This window comes from Diabrotica virgifera, chromosome 1, assembly GCF_917563875.1.
Source record: "Diabrotica virgifera virgifera chromosome 1, PGI_DIABVI_V3a".
In the NCBI taxonomy this organism is placed as follows: domain Eukaryota; kingdom Metazoa; phylum Arthropoda; class Insecta; order Coleoptera; family Chrysomelidae; genus Diabrotica; species Diabrotica virgifera.
This window is the reverse complement of record NC_065443.1, coordinates 50,670,230-50,687,520: the sequence shown is the minus strand read 5'-3', so window position 1 is coordinate 50,687,520 and position 17,291 is coordinate 50,670,230. Positions and strand designations below refer to the sequence as shown.

Genomic DNA, 17,291 nt, shown 5'->3' with positions numbered 1-17,291 from the left:
AATTGTATCACCCGAATGTCATTCTCTAGGGGTGAGCAAGTCTCTCAGGCTGGGTTAAATCACTATGCTTGCTTGCTTGCAGAAAATGAGGATTTATTGATGAAAAACATCGCTAGATGTTAAAGTACCTAACTTTTTTATTATTCAACATAAGCAAATGAATCAAAAAAGAAAATGTTAATAAAGCCTAGGGCTACAATTGAGTTTTCCTTAATTTAAATATTTTTATATGTGCTAGAATATTCCACAAGGTGTTCCGAATTTTAAGGAAAAAGGACAGTATGAATGTTACACCAGGTATAAAATGACATTTACCTGTCTAGCAACAATATTACTACATACATCGATTTTCTTAAATAATGAGGCTATTAACATACTAAAAAATCACTCAAATCGGACAACAGGTTTAGGAAATTCGAGATATCTAACATGTCCCACTTTTAAGGTGTTCCGTGCTTAGTGCATTTCTTGTACATATTATGTATTTAATTAATGTTTAAATATTATTTGAGCTACATTGAAGACAGCCTTTATGCAAAAGTATAAAAATATGAAGCAGATTTTCTCTCTACTTCGGAACAATAGACACAATTTTTATTAAAATAGAGAAAGAATAAATTTTATTAAGGCTATTACTTAAATTTTAAATAAATGTGACTAGAACTAAAAATCATAAACTAAATTCATACTTTGTTAAAGAAAGATGACTATGGAGGAGTAGTCATGTTTCTATTTTGGTCTTTCATACAGACACCTGCTTTAGAATCAAAATATGGAAGATGTAGGTATACTTACATGTTCAACATTGATCTCTCCTTTATACATAAATTCTACTAAACATTTAATATCTATGTATTTTACATCTTTCATGATAAGTATTGGGTCCTTTTCTTCATACTGGGATAAGATGGTTTCAAAATATGTACTACAAGCTGATAAAACAATTTTGTGGGCTTTTATTGTTCTCCCTTCACATGCTAAAGTAACATCACAGAATGCTTCGCGTTCCAAAAGTTGAGAAAACATTGTTTGTAGATTCGAATGATGGTATCTCCATCGCAAACAATATTGTTGAGGTAACATTTTCACGATTTTCTTGGTTATGTTTTGCAAACAAACAATTGTTACGTTATTTATTTGTTTTTACAACATGAATTTTAAAGGTATTTTTAAAAAACACATTGAAAATGACTCGAAAACGAAAAAAAAAAAATCGATAATACTTGCAGTCTTCTCAGATTCTTTTTAATAATTTCATAGTTCGCATTTTAAAAAACGACAACATTTCACTAACCACCGTACACACCTATAAATCGTAACTTTCATAGTAATTCATAACAATATCACTTCAACGCTCAGATGACCTTTTCTCAAAAATTGTAGACGCGTATGTAAATGTTCAGTCATTTGGAAAATTCCAATAAAAAATGTGTCCCTATGTCTTTTATGAGTCAGTGAACCAATAGAAACCACGTAAGATCCCTATAAACCATGTATAGTCCGTATATTAGCCGGGCCAAGCCTTTGGGCCGAATCAATAATGTTCGTCTTAAAAAAATGCACTTAAAAAATATTCAATATTTTCCCACATTTCCTCCACTTTTAATAAAAGTGGCCGACACAGGCTTTCAAGAAACAACTATCTTTTTAGGCTAAGCTAACGGCATCGGATAGGCAATGAATAGACAATATAACGCAAACTCAAAACCGGGTCAAAATTTTTACTAGTTACACCGACTGTACCAATGATAATTAGGCCTTTCTTCATATTTATTTTTATAAACTTGTGAGATTTTTTGATCCTAGGAAAAGAAACAGAAAATCAAGTTCAATGATCGCGTCGCATTTCAAAGTCAAACAAAACTTTGGAATTCATTATGAGATAAATACATTATGACGAATCAAAAGCTTTCATCGGTATTCAAATTAGTCATCATCAGTTCTTTGATATTATTTTAATTTTTATTTGGCGTTTTATCATTTAAAATAACAATTAAAACCAAATTCGTTCATGCAACATTTGCTGTTTGTCTCTCTCTCTTTGATTTTCGAAAAAAACATTCAGAGGGAGATAGAAAATACTGATGTAATGACAAAAGTCAGTAAAAACCGTAAACTACCTTATTGGAAATCACAAAGTATAAAAATTTTCCTACCTCATAATAGATGGCGCAATGGAAAATTTTTTAGACTTTTTTAGTATTATTTTTCAAAGAAATTAAGAGCACCATAGCAGTAGTTAGCCCGAAATTTGACAAAAAAAAATAAAGGAAGGATGAAAATTTGGGAATAGGTAGTTGAAATTGTCTATTATTATATAAGAAAAAGTTTACAATTATACATCCCCTCCATTTTACAAAAATGGAGGGGAATACCCCTTCACGGGGGTAAAATACATTCAAAATAAGTCCGGAAATGGAGAAAATGACTAATTCTAATCAACTTTTGTTCTGTAAAGTTTTTTCACTAAGTCATACTTTTTGAGTTATTTGCCAGTGAATATGTTCATTTTTAACAAAGAAAAACATATTTTTGGACGGTTTTTTCGTAAATACCTCAAAAAGTAAGTATTTTATAAAAAAAAATATTCTTAGCAAAAATATAGCTTATAAAAAAGTGAAAAAAAATGGTGTATGCATGAAGTCTGTAGACTTAGTAAGAGCAGAGTTGTAGCTAATGAAAAGTAAGTCCTTCGTCAAATTTCAAATCACATATTTCAACGTAAAATAACCAAATAACGGAGCACTTTTTGGGGAAAACTAATGATAACGTTTTTAAAGTGTTAAAAAAGGTATATTTTTGGTTTTTTTTTAACTTCTAAAAGTAAGTGAGTTACGCTCAAAATATTGTTGGTCCCTTTTATTTTTTGGTAAAAAGAATCGCGAATATCACCCCCTAATTAGCATCCAAATAAAATTAATCGTTACCGCTTTACAGGCTACTTTACTCATGTATTATTTATGTGATCTATAAGTTTCATTGGTTCATTTGGTTCATTTTTGAAAAAATTTGGTTTTAAAATATTTTTTTTTAATTTTGAAAAAAAATCCATTTTTTTTCAAAATAACTTAAAAATTATTAGTAATACCAAAAATCTTAAAGACTAATAAAATGTACGTTTTGCTAATATTTTGGATTTCTTGTTTTCCTGTTAGACAAAAATTGGTTATGCTATGGCTGTTCAAAATTTGCATTTTATTTATTTATTAAGCACAACAGGCCTTGTAGACCTAGGGATAAATGTTTAAATTTCTGATTACATAATATAATATAATAAATAACTTAATATAATTTACATAACTTATAAAACTTTTATTTAATTACACTTCAGTCTTTTTATACACTCCTTCACCACCTCCCTCCATCTCCTTCTGTCCAATGCTAGTTCTTTCCATCTCTCAATGTTACTTTTCTTCAAGTCTCCATACATACTGTCCTTCCATCTTTTCCTTGGCCTGCCTTTCCTCCTCTTTTGTATTGGTCTTCGTGAGAGTACCATTTTTGGCATTCGTTTACTTCCCATTCTCTCGATGTGCCGCAAGTATCGTATTCTCTGTGCTTTGATCGTCGTCGTGATCGTTGGCTCTTGATATAGTTCTTCCAATTCTTTATTGGTTCTTCTTCTCCACTGACCTTCTATTTTCACACCTCCATTTTCTAAAAGGTCTGTTTCTGACTTTTTGAGCACCCATGTTTCTCATGCGTATGTTACTGTAGGTCTGATAACAGTCTTATAAATTCTTATTTTTGTTTTTCTTGATACGTATTTGGATTTCAATAATGTGCGTAATGTTCCATATTTTGTATTTCCTTTAGCTATTATTGCCTTTATCTCCCCTTCTTCATGACCATTTTCATCTATTTTGGCTCCCAGGTAAATAATTTCTTTGGCTCTTTTGAACGAGTATGTTTTTTCTCTATCTATTTGTACTACGATGTTCTTTTTTTCTTTTTTGATCTCTCCCATCATTATCATATACTTTATCTTTTCTTCATTTATTTTAAGTCCGAATTTTTTTGCTTCTGTTATTATGTTTTTCATTAACTTTTGTAGTTCTTTTTTGCTTGTTGCTAATAGCGTCAGATCATCTGCAAATATTATGTATTGGTGGCCGTTTTTAAATATCTTTTCTTGCATGTTTATTCTGTTTTTCCTGATTATTCCTTCCAATGTTAGATTGAATGCCGTTGTTAATAGTGGGTCTCCTTGTCGTAATCCTTCCTTGGTTTCAAACTTTTTGGATGTATACCCTTTCCAAGCTATTTCGTTTGTTGTGTTTTCCATCGTCATCTTTACCATCCTGACAATTTTACTTGGTATCCCAATTCTTTCATCAGTTCGTACATCTGCTGTCTATTTACTTTATCATAAGCCTGCTTAAAGTCTGTACTAGTACTGTTTTATGTTCGTAACAGGTAGTCTGTATTTCTTTTAAGGCAAATATTTGGTCAGTCATTGATCTGTTATTTCTAAAACCTGCCTGGTATTCTCCCAGTATTTTTCCCGAATATTGACTTAGCCTTTTTCTTATACTTTGTGCCAAGATTTTGTAAACTATTTCTAATAGTGCGATGCCTCTGTAGTTCTCGCATAGCATTCTATCACCTTTTTTATGTATAGGGCATATCCTTGCTATGGTCCACTCTTCTGGCATTTTTTCTACTTCCCATATTCTTTTTATCAGGTCGTATATCTCTTTCTGTAGTCTTTTTCCTCCTGATTTTATCATTTCGGCCGATATTTCTGTTATTCCTGGGCTTTTGTTATGCTATGGCTGTTCAAAATTTGCATACACTCGTGATTAGTGACTCGTTCAAGCCATTTTAACTACAACCTTTTCCAAAATGAGCACTTTGAACCGATGAAACTTACAGATCATACAAAGAATACATTATAAGCAAAGTAACTTGTGAAGCGGTAACGATTAATTTTATTTGGGATGCTAATTAGGGGGTGATTTTCGCAATTCTTTTTACCAAAAAATAAAAAGAACCAACAATATTTTGGGCGTAACTTACTTACTTTTAATATTAGAAGTTTAAAAAACAAAAATAAACCTTTTGTTAAACACTTTAAAAAAGTTATGAGTTTTCCCCGAAAAGTGCTCCGTTCTTTGGTTATTTCACGTTGAAATATTCGATTTGGAATTTGACGAAAAAGAACCTACTTTTCATTAGCTAAAACTCTGCTTCTACTGGGTCTACAGACTTCGTGCATACACCATTTTTTTCACTTCTTTATAATCTTTATTACTGCTAAGAATATTTTTTATAAAATACTTACTTTTTGAGTTATTTGCGAATAACCGTCCAAAAACATGTTTTTCTTTGTTAAAAATGAACATATTCACTGGCAAATAACTGGAAAAGTATTGACTTAGTGAAACAACTCTATATAACAAAAGTTGCTTAGAATTATAGTATTTTTACTACAAAAGCGATATTACGTAGGTCAAAATTTTTGACGTAAGAGAACTGTCAAAACATTAGAATGTGACTCTTCATTATATCCATGTTTATAATAAACATGGCAATAATGAAAATTCACATTCTAATGTTTTGACAGTTCTCTTACGTCAAAAATTTTGACCTACGTAATATCGCTTTTGTAGTAAAAATACTATAGTCATTTTATCCAATTCCAACTTATATTAAATGTATATTTATACTGTCGAAAAGGGGGTATTACCCTCCATTTTTGTAAAATGGAGGGGATAGGGGATGTAGAATTGTAAACATTTTCTTATATAATAACAGACAATTTCAACTACCTATTCCCAAATTTTCATCCTTCCTTTATTTTTTTGAGGTTCTCGTAAAGTTGTGTGTTCTTTGATCGGGCTTAAGTGACAAGTAGTATAAAAAAATATCTGAAAAAATCCATTGGGGTAGAGAGATTGATGAATTCAATTTTTGGTTGCTATTATTGTTACGCCCGGTTTCATAATCAACTTAAAAAGTGAACATTAACTAAAGTTCACTTTAATGTGTATTACGGGATAATATGACAGGAATTATATTGGTGTAAATAGCAGTCTGATTTTTGCAGGAGAGTTTAATGAAAGGGTAACAAATCAATTGGAAGCTCTGTCCGACAAAATACATGGGATTAAGAGCGCAGGCGCAAATACTTTACGGATATCCCTACTTTTTCTTTCTTTACACGGCAAATTACGTATAGTAAAATTATCAGTGGTATGGATATGTATTATTGTGTTTCAATTTATCAATCAAAGATAGAATAACATTTTTAATGTTTTTAATATAACGCGGGCACATAAATTTGATACACCCTGTATATTGATTTGTAAATATTTATTAGAAGTTAGCTTTCAACGCAAAATGGTTTCTCCTTAATGAATTTTTCTATGAAGAATATTAAAAACATTTTTGTAAATAAAAGTGAAGTGAAAGTTATTTAGGAATATTATTTGAAACAGATTGTTTACGGGAAATGTAAAACCACAGAAAGAAAGAATAGAAAGCAGATCATAACAGTATATAAACATTACTTGACAATGACATTGTCACCATTAACTTAGAGATAACTTTTGAATATTCTTGGACCACTGTTACTTGTACACTCGCTAAATTATTAATTCAGTTAATTAATGTGATATTTTTTTTAACTATATATGGGTTTGTTCCAACACAACGAGGAACCGTCCTGTAACGATCGCCGTCCTGCGCAGTACCATGGAACGTATTATTTCCATAGAGGTATATATTAACATAGAGTGAGTCTACCTTCCACGCTTCCTGACGACAAGATCTCGTGGACTGGTTTGCGGCATCTCTTTCTAACACATTGTATCGAGAAACTAAGATGACATTAAGTGTGAGTATAGGTACGGAAGGGAAGGACAACTCTCGCAGCTTTACTATGCGTAAGAGTGAAACAGCATTAATCCAAATACAAAAGATGGTGTCGTCACTTCGCTCTGAATGACACTCTCTCTATGCTAATATATAACTCTATGATTATTTCGTTCCCATATAGAACCCATGGAACGTTAATTATATAGTAACGTGATCCCCACATAACAATGTTGTTCGTATCATGTTCTAAGCATATACTACCAACATTCGTCAGAGTATATTCTTTTTAGTACAAGCATAGCATGTACCTTAAAAAAAATTCTAAATTTCATGTTCTTTGCATATACTTTAAAGTATATTCTCGTACCGAATATACTGAGTACATTCGTGTACGTAGTAACTCGGAATATTCGTAAAAGTTTATTCTTAGAATATACCTTTATCGAATATTCTTATCACATACTTATAAGTATATTCTTAACACACACTTATAAGTGTAGATACTTTTAAAATATCTTAAAAATAATATGTATGTATAGGAAGTATAATATTAGCCTTATAGATTATCAACTTCGTTATATTTTAGAATAATTAATAAAATTTATGTATGTAGGTAGTATTGGACGAATTTCATTTCAAAATTTTTGTATGGTAAAAAAGTTTAAACATTAATTGTAGGTATTAACGTTTATTATTAAAAATTCGTTTTCATAATTGAAATAACTTTACCATTTCGAGTTTATCACGAGGGCAGATTGCAATTGCGCGCAGCGGTCTGAAAGGAAGAAGACCTAACCCTTCGGTCCAAACCTAACTTACGGGTATTAGAGTGAGAGAACCGCAGGAGGTATTTGACCGCTGCGCGCAATCACAACCCACCCTATCACGAGTATTTTTACATCGTTGGAATTTGAATTTAGGTACATTCAATTCAATACGGGAGGCTGTGATACGGTCCATTCCAGAACCAAAGCATGCCAAAATCCACAACCAAAGGCTTTGGTGTTGCCAACCATCGAGTAAGCTTTTTCCGTCAACCTTAAAAATTCCCACTTTTATAAAAAAATTCCCTCCTGTTTACAAAATCTGAGAAGATATGTTTAATTATTTTCAAATATTTTGATTTTTTTTAATATTCAATAATTTGGACTGGAACAAAAATTCCCTTTTGAGTTAACTTTTCCCCTTATCACCTTTTATGTTAAAAATTCCCGCAAAAAGTGAAATTTCCCTCCGTTTGGCAACACTCACCGGCAGTGACGACGCGTGACTTTTTCTAAAGTGTTACCAAACCAGATGTAAAAAAATCTTATTTAAAAAAAAAACTTATTTTGAACCTCCCAAATATAAGTTTTTGTTTTCAATCCTGTGGGATAAAATTAAACAAATCACTATTCCCCAAATTACACTGCCCGTCATAGAAAACGGGCACCCTAAAAAATGGGTCATTTTTGATGTCGCGTATCTCCTTAACCTGTTGTCCGATTTAAGTGATTTTTTGAATATGTTATAGCCTTATTCTTTGTCAATATCTTTGTGATAATATTTTTGCTAAACAGGTAAATTTTCATTGTATACCGGGTGTACGAATCAAACTGTGTTTTTTTCTCAAAGTTCGCAACACCCTGTGGAATATTTTAGCCTTTATAAAATACAGAAATGAAATCCCTACTATAGCCTCAGGTTTTCTGAACATTCTGTTTTTTGACTCATTCTCTTATGTTGGATACTACAAAAGTTATGTTCTTTAACAACTAGTCATGTTCTTCATCAGTATAGGTAGGTTGTTTGTAAATAAGTGCGACAAACTTTAAGGGGCAATTCTGCATGAAAAAATAATGACCGTTCGCTTTATAAACTTTACGGGATGTTAAATGTTTTTTACAAACTGACGATTTATTTTATTGCCCTAAAACCGGTTGAGATATGCAAATGAAATTTGGTAGGTTTGAAGAGATAGTTATTGAGCATTTTTTGACTTGCACTCAAGAATTTTATATTCACTATTGGCGTGCATATGGGTAATATGACCGATCATATTACCCGTATGCACGCCAATGGTGAATATCAAATTCTTAATTGTATGTCAAAAATGTGCAATAACTACGTCTTAAAACCCACCAAATTTCATTTGCATATCTCAACCGGTTTTAAAGCAATAAATAAATCGTCAGTTTGTAAGAAAAAATTCAACATCCCGTATCTCGCAAACGAAGCATTTGCGGACATACGTTTATAAAGCAAACTGTCATTATTTTTAATGCAGAATTACCCCTTAAAGTTTGTCGCACTTGTTTAGAAACACCCTGTACTGAAAAAGAACATGGCTAAATTGTTAAAGTACCTAACTTTTGTATTATCCAACATAAGCGAATGACTCAAAAAACAAAATGTTGAGAAAACCTGAGGCTATAGTTTAGTTTTAATTTCAGTATTTATTACACCGGGCATACAATGAAAATTTACCTGTTTAGCAAAAATATTATTACAGGGATATTAACAAAGAACAAGGCTATAACATATTCAAAAAATCACTTAAATCGGACAACAGGTTTAGGAGATAAGCAACCTCAAAAATTACCCATTTTTTAGGGTGCCCGTTTTCTATGACGCGCAGTTTATATGTACAATATGTAATTATGTATATGTAACAGGTATAACAATAAATAATAAACAAACTAAACATATTATTCTACCATAAAATTAACAAAAAAATGAACAAGTAGGAAAAAGAATAGATTTTGAAAACTATTGTTTATATTTTAATTCTTCCATTTTCAACAATATCATTTTTTTCTTCAAAATTATATATAAAAAAATATACAAGGAGAATAACTTTTCAAGTAGTTGATCAATTACGCAATACGTAGCAACACTCTTCCATGTTTAAATGCACTCACACTGTAATCTGTAATAGGTACTAAACTAATGTTACCAATCCTCAAAATGGTTACAATACTGATATACACAGCGTGCCCGCGCGCCGTCTCTAACAGAGCCACAGTATAAAGGTGGAACCTCTATATACTGTGACAGAGCCGTCGCTCCTTCAAATTTTTCAGAAACGAGCTAGTCCCGAGCGATAGCGAGGTTTCTCCTGCGTTACCACTGCCAGTATTGGTAACAGCATATAATAACGTGCAATGGATTCACATATTATCTAGCCAATATTTTCGTGCGTCTAGTTGGCTATTTACTGAATTAGGCACTATTAACAAATATTTCTGCTGGTAAGAAATATAAATGGAATTATTTCATAACAGTCATAATATTTATTACAAGATTTTTAACTGTTACCATTGGTAACAGTGGTTACATGGACGCTTCGCCAGTGCTCACCGGTGCACCGATGTTGTGTTATTTCACTTCCACAATACATATCCCCCCTAACCCCGTCTTGTCTTATTCTGACCATTTCTTACCTGAATGGATCAGGGTAGGAAACAACGGTAAAATATGAAATCGAAAATATGTATCTATGCAGTGTGGCAGTGTTAAGGATGAAGACGAATGATAATAAAGTACTAGTAATAATCTATTTTGGTAACTCAATATTATTTAATAAATACATATAAGTAAGTACATATAAGTATATAAATTTAAGTTACTCATACATAGTTTAGTTTAGCTAAATATTATAATATAATAGTTTATATAGATGACTAAAATTTATAAATATGTACTTACTTTTTAAGTAATATTGCAGAATGTAGGTATTAACTACATTCTCATTTGCCATTAAAATATGTAAATGTAATAGGTATTTGGTAGAACCAGTACCTACATACTTCTGAGCAATATAGCACTTGATAGCACTTTCTTAGAATATCCTTAAAAATATATTCTTTTAATACAAAGATGTGCAGTAGTACGTTCTAAGTATGGGTGTAACAAAAATACAGGTCATAAATTAAATTACATATTCTGGGACCAAAAATAGTTCGAATGAACCTAATTTACCTTAGTACAAATATGCACATAAAAAAAGTTACAGCCCTTTGAAATTACAAAATGAAAATCGATTTTTTCGAATATATCGAAAACTATTAAAGATATCTTATTGAAAATAGACATGTGGCATTCTTATGGCAGGAACATCTTAAAGAGAAATTATAGTAAAATTTGTGCACCCCATAAAAATTTTATGGGGGTTTTGTTCCCTTAAACCCCCTCAAACTTTTGTGTACGTCTCAATTAAATTATTATTGTGGTACCATTAGTTAAATTCAATATTCTTAAAACTTTTTTGCCTCTTAGTATTTTTTCGATAAGGCAGTTTTTATTGAGTTGAGGCTTATTTTTTAATACGTTTACATAAAAATTTTATGGGGGTTTTGTTTTTTTAAACCGCCCAAATGTTTGTGTACGTTCCAATTAAAATATTACTGCGGTGCCATTAGTTATACCCAGTGTTTTTAAAACTTTTTTGTCTCTTTGTATTTTTTCGAGAAGGCACCTTTTATCGAGATGTGGCTTCTTTTTTAATATGGTTCAAAATATACCTAAAAATGTAAATCATACATAAATTTTCATATTATTACCAAGTCTTCATAATCGTACTTAACCATATACAAATATGTGGTGGATTTGACAAATATTCAAAATATCTTGATAAAAACTGACTTTTCGAAAAAGTACTAAGAGCCAAAAAAGTTTTAAAAACATTGTGTTTAACTAATGGTACTACAATAATAATTTAATTGGAACGTACACAAAAGTTTGGGGGGTTTAAAGGAACAAAACCCCCATAAGATTTTTATGGGATGTCCAAATTTTACTATAATTTTTTTCTTAAGATGCTACTGCATTACGAATACCACATGTCCATTTTCAATAAAAAATATCTAATAGTTTTCGATATATTGGAAAAAATCGATTTTCATTTTGTAACTTCAAAGGGTTGTAACTTTTTTTATATGCACATTTGTACTAAGGTAAGTTAGGTTCAATAAAACTATTTTTGGTCTCAAAATATGTGATTAAATTTATGACCTGTATTTTTGTTACACCCTGTATAAATAGAAGGTTTATAGCACTTCCTTGGAATATTCTAAAAAGTACGTTCTTAGTATAAACTAAAAAGATGTGCGGTAGTACGTTCTAAGTATATAAATAGAAGGTTTATAGCACGTCCTTGGAATGTTCGAAAAAGTATATTCTTAGTATTTACTGACAAGAAGTGCGGTAGTACATTCTAAGTATATACATAGAACGTTTAAGTACTGTAATGTAGTATATACTTAGTATGTGCTCTGCACATTCGCAATGGTAATTACGCATATTCTTAGTATATACTTTTTCTGAAAAGTATGTTCTATGAATCTACTAAGAACATGAAATTGTTATGTTGGTCGTTACATGACGGTTCTTCGTTGTGTTGGAACAAACCTATAATGATTATATTAATTTATATACTATGCAATCAAAACTAACACTTACGCCCGGTTTCATAATCAACTTAATGTGAACATTAACTAAAGTTCACTTTAAGGTTGACATTTACCCATAACAATTCCATTGATAAAGGTACCAACTTAAAATTTAAAGTCCACTTTAACGATTATGAAACCGGGCGTATGGATAAATGAGGAAAAGTGATTTTTTTAATAATATATTGTTACTATGGAACGCTTTAGATTAAATGTTGAACATATTTAACAACAAAATACTTGGATTGCAGAATATATCCTGGTGTATTCTCTACTTGGGATCTTCCATAATTAATAAACAATAAATAATTTTTATTAATTTCACGTCTTAAATCAATTATTAATCAAATACACTATTAATGTTTTTTAATAAACAACTCAAAATATTTCTAAAGCCGTGTCAAATATCTAAAATTGTCACTATCTTGTCGGAACATTCTGTTCGACTGAGTGCGTTGTAGGACAAAGATAGCGAATGTTCGATTTGAAAAATATGGACGGTGATAGTCGTGACGTCAAATCAATGTTGGCTACTCTGAAAAAGGTTTCCAAACAAAGCAAACAGCTGTCAGGCAGACGTGATTTTTGTGGCAAAGTTTTATGTTTGTTTTTTATAAATGGAATATATTGCTTGTACGTTATTTAATTTTTACAAAATTATAATGTGTTGAGTACCAGACTGTAACCAGTGCTCATAGAGGATTTTGGGGTGTAATGCTAGTTCGCCTCCATGTGGTGCACCCTGGGTAACGCTAAATGAACTAGCAAAAATTTGGCGGCAGACGAACGAAAAACAAAAACAATATCCTGCCAACATCACAGATCACAAACAGAAATCTTATCTATACGTAAACATACGATGGGAACAAATAAAGGTTCTTCTCAGAACCAACTGACTAGAGATCTCGGACCGTGTATCCGAGTCTGTCACCTTAACATCGAGGGCATAAGCCAGGCAAAATGCCAAGTGTTGCAAAAACTCCTACACGATAACGACATTGACCTGGTTGCCATACAAGAGACCCATACTGAAGACAAAGTCCAGCTTGATTTAAGGGGAAAGATACCTGGCTACGATTTACTGGGAGCCACCTATGATAAACATTACGGCGTCGCAACCTACATTCGCTGCAATATAGAAAATGGTTTCCTACTTTCTGCTTCCAATGAAAATAATATACATGAAGTAGTCACCAAGATTGGAGATATTACCGTAGTTAACATATACAAACCTCCAGCCACTACATGGAACCCAGAAGTGCTAAAGACTCATCCACATCCTACTATATACATTGGCGACTTCAACAGCCACCACGAAATGTGGAAGTACACCACGAATGATGAAAATGGGGAGGCACTAGTAGAATGGTCCGAAGAGCAAAACACATACCTAGTTTTTGATGCCAAAGACAGAGGAACATTTAAATCAGCTGCATGGAGAAAAGAATATAACCCAGACCTATGTTTTGTCTCAAAAGATACCAATGACAGACCACTAACAACTGCGAGAAGTGTCCTTGCAGACTTCCCACATACTCAACATCGTCCGGTGCTTATCACCATCGGAATATCAATTCCAATAATTAGATCATATCCTCGACCCAGGTGGAATCTTAGAAAAGCAAACTGGAAGAAGTTCTCTGAACAACTAGACCGAACCTTGAGCTGGGTCCCTCCAACCAGCAAACATTATGAGAGGTTTGTGGGCGCAGTAATAAGCACTGCCAAGAAAACCATCCCTAGGGGGTATCGCAAAGAATATGTGCCTGGATGGACTGAAACATGCGAAGACTTATACACGAAGTTTCTCGAAAGTGGTGACCGAGAAATAGCCGATGAGCTTTTACACAACATCGATACAGCTAGACGCCAAAAATGGATAAAGACTGTCGAAAACCTTGACTTCAAAAAATCAAGCCGGCAGGCATGGTCCTTGTTGCGGAAAATTGGAGGAGCTAACCAGCTGGAATCCAGAGAGTCTAAAATGTCTCCTAACAAGGTTGCCTCCCATATAGTATCTCTATCCAGAGCTCCACGAGATCGAACACATACTACCAACGTGAAAAGAGACTTAAGGGCATTAAAACAAATGAACAGAACGAACTCCGAATATTCAGCAAGAATACTTATTTCTGAAATCACACATGCGCTGAAAGAAATGAAATCAGGTAAAGCACCTGGCTTTGATGGTATCCATCCAGAGTTCTTGATACACAGTGGTGCATACACGAAACAGTGGCTTGCAATGTTCTTTAATGATATACTTCAGTCAGGTAACATTCCTTTCTCACTTAAGCGAACAAAGATAATTGCAATTCCGAAACCGGGCAAATCAAACGATAAGCCAGAAAACTACCGCCCCATAGCTCTACTCAGCATGGTATATAAACTATTAGAAAAGCTTCTCCTCAACAGAATTAGTCACAGGATACTAGAAAATGTCCCCATTGAACAAGCTGGCTTCCGCCCTCATCGAAGCTGTACGGACCAAGTGCTGTCATTAACAACTTTTATAGAAGCTAGTTTTCAAAAGAAACAAAAGACAGCAACAGTATTTATAGATCTAACAGCAGCATATGATACTGTTTGGAGACAGGGATTAATATATAAACTGGCCCGCATTATCCCCTGCAGAAAGATAATTAACCTCATTGACAACATGCTGACCAACAGAGCCTTCCAGGTTATAATGGGAAAGGAGACGAGTAGACAGATGAAACTTAACAATGGTCTTCCACAGGGTTCTGTCCTTGCCCCTTTACTTTTCAGCCTCTATATTGCTGACATGCCTGAAACCGAATCTCGGAAGTTTGGATATGCTGACGACTGGACCCTTGCAACAAGCCACCAATCTTTAGAAACTACAGAAATCACTCTCACGAATGACTTATCCATCCTCAGCGAATACCTTAAGAAATGGAGACTACAGCCAAAGTACTACAAAAACTGAAGTATCAGCTTTTCATCTAAACAACAAGTTGGCAAACAGAGAATTGCGAGTGTATTTTAATAACAAGCTGTTAAAACACAATAAATACCCGAAATACCTTGGGGTTACTCTAGACAGAACGCTCACATTCAGAGAACACCTGACGAAAACAGCAGCAAAATTGAAAACACGCAACAATATAATACAGAAACTCTGCGGCACTACATGGGGGTCCACAGCATCAACATTAAGATCCTCTGCTCTTGGCCTGATATATCCGGTGGCAGAATACTGTGCTCCAGTGTGGCTAAATAGCAGGCATACCCACCTGGTCGACACCCAACTAAACCGTACTATGCGTATGATAACAGGCACAATTAAGCCCACCCCTACAATGTGGCTACCTACCCTTAGTAATATAGCACCACCCAACCTACGCCGCGAACATGCATTGGTTAAAGAATATAACAAAATAATGGACACTCGCCAGCTTCTAGTCCACAACGACATCCCCGATATTCTTGGAAACCGTCTCCGATCCAGGTTACCCCCTCTACAATCTGCTCAAGCGCTGCAGCAATCCAACTTTGACTTAAATACCCGATGGAGAGAAGATTGGGAAAGTAGGACAGATCCGCATTACCATAGTCTACCGGACATCATAGGGAAACCTGGCGAATTTGAACGTCCCCGTAAGATTTGGGCAGCCCTTAATCGAATTCGAACAAACTGTGGAAGATGCGCCGACCCCCTCCACAGATGGGGTAAACTCCTCTCGCCTTCTTGTGACTGCGGCGCTGCAAGACAGACGATCAGTCACATTGTTCAGGACTGCCCACGCAGAGCATACACAGGCGACCCTATAGACTTTGTAATGGCAACCGAAGGGTCAATCGAATATATAAAAAAATTGGACATCTGTTTGTGATGCATTGTATAATGCATAAATCTAAATATATTCTGTGATATACTTAAGCCATACGCTAAATAAAAATAAATAGAGGATTTTAAGTTTACGAAAGAAACTGATGTTCAAAAACAACGATTATCATTTTTTCTTAGTTTTTCACCCCTGTAACTTATTAAAATAAACATTATAGAAGTTTTCAGGGACTTTCGACCTTAGGTAATATCGTAATCTTTCATTCTGCGTTTAAATTTTTCAAAAATACTTATTAGTTTTCTCAGGATTCGAAAAAAATGAATCCCATTTAAATAGCATTGGAGCCGAAAGTTTGTATCGATCCGCATAACAATTAAAACTTCCCCTGTTCCAGTGTTTGGAACATCAACAGATTTTTACATCAAAGTTTGTTCGACTAGACACCGTTAAGCTATTTCAGCAATAATAAATTTTCTTCTTCTTTGGGTGCTGTCTTCTTAGCGAAGGTTGGCGATGACTTCTGCAAAGTCTTCTCTATTTTGGGCTTTTGTTATTAGAAAATTTTTTTCTTGACAAATTTTCAGCTTGGTATTAATCAACTTTTTTGGTCCACGGGATCCAGCAGGTCTGTCGGGGATTATTTTAACACTGAAACATGAAAAGTAAGAAATACGTTTTAAATAAAAGGTTTAGATTGAAGTAAAAGGTTTTTTACTTATATATGTACTTTTTCTTTTTATGTACTTTTATTTATTTTTTTCTTTCTTTTTATAAGGGTATTATTCAATTTCCTTTCGAACAATTTTAAGTAACGTCTATGATCGCTTTCCAAAGATTTACTTTGATGCATCTTATGATTTTATGCATCACATCAAAGCACAAAACATCAATTCCAAATAGAGAGAGTGTCATTCAAAGCGAAGTGACATAGCCACCTTTACTTTACAAGCCATGAAGAGAAAAAGGCAACATCGCAATTGATGACGTGCGTAATCCGACTTTCGGACTACCGCTTTTGAAAACACAATTTTAAAGTAGAAATTCTGGTAAAATTTATAGTATTTTTTGAGTCGAACAAGAAAATATTATTAATTAGAAGTTTGTACAAAATAAAATTAAAAGTACTTCCTTGTAAGTAACGTTTATTATACAAAAAAAAAACCAATAACAAGAATATACATGGGATTAATTTTTTTCGAATCCTAAGAAAACTAATGAGTATTTTTCAAAA

General features: G+C 33.2%; 1 protein-coding gene across 1 annotated transcript in view; it reads right to left on the bottom strand.

Moving 5' to 3' along the window:
• LOC114325549 (protein tramtrack, alpha isoform-like) overlaps positions 1-1,842 on the bottom strand; it is an 88,061-nt gene extending 86,219 nt beyond the window's left edge. The window contains exon 1 of the mRNA XM_028273630.2: positions 796-1,842. Within this exon, the coding sequence (XP_028129431.1) occupies positions 796-1,083 (288 nt within the window). The 5' untranslated portion in view covers positions 1,084-1,842. The remainder of the gene's footprint in view (positions 1-795) is intronic.
• Positions 1,843-17,291: the final 15,449 nt, after the last annotated feature.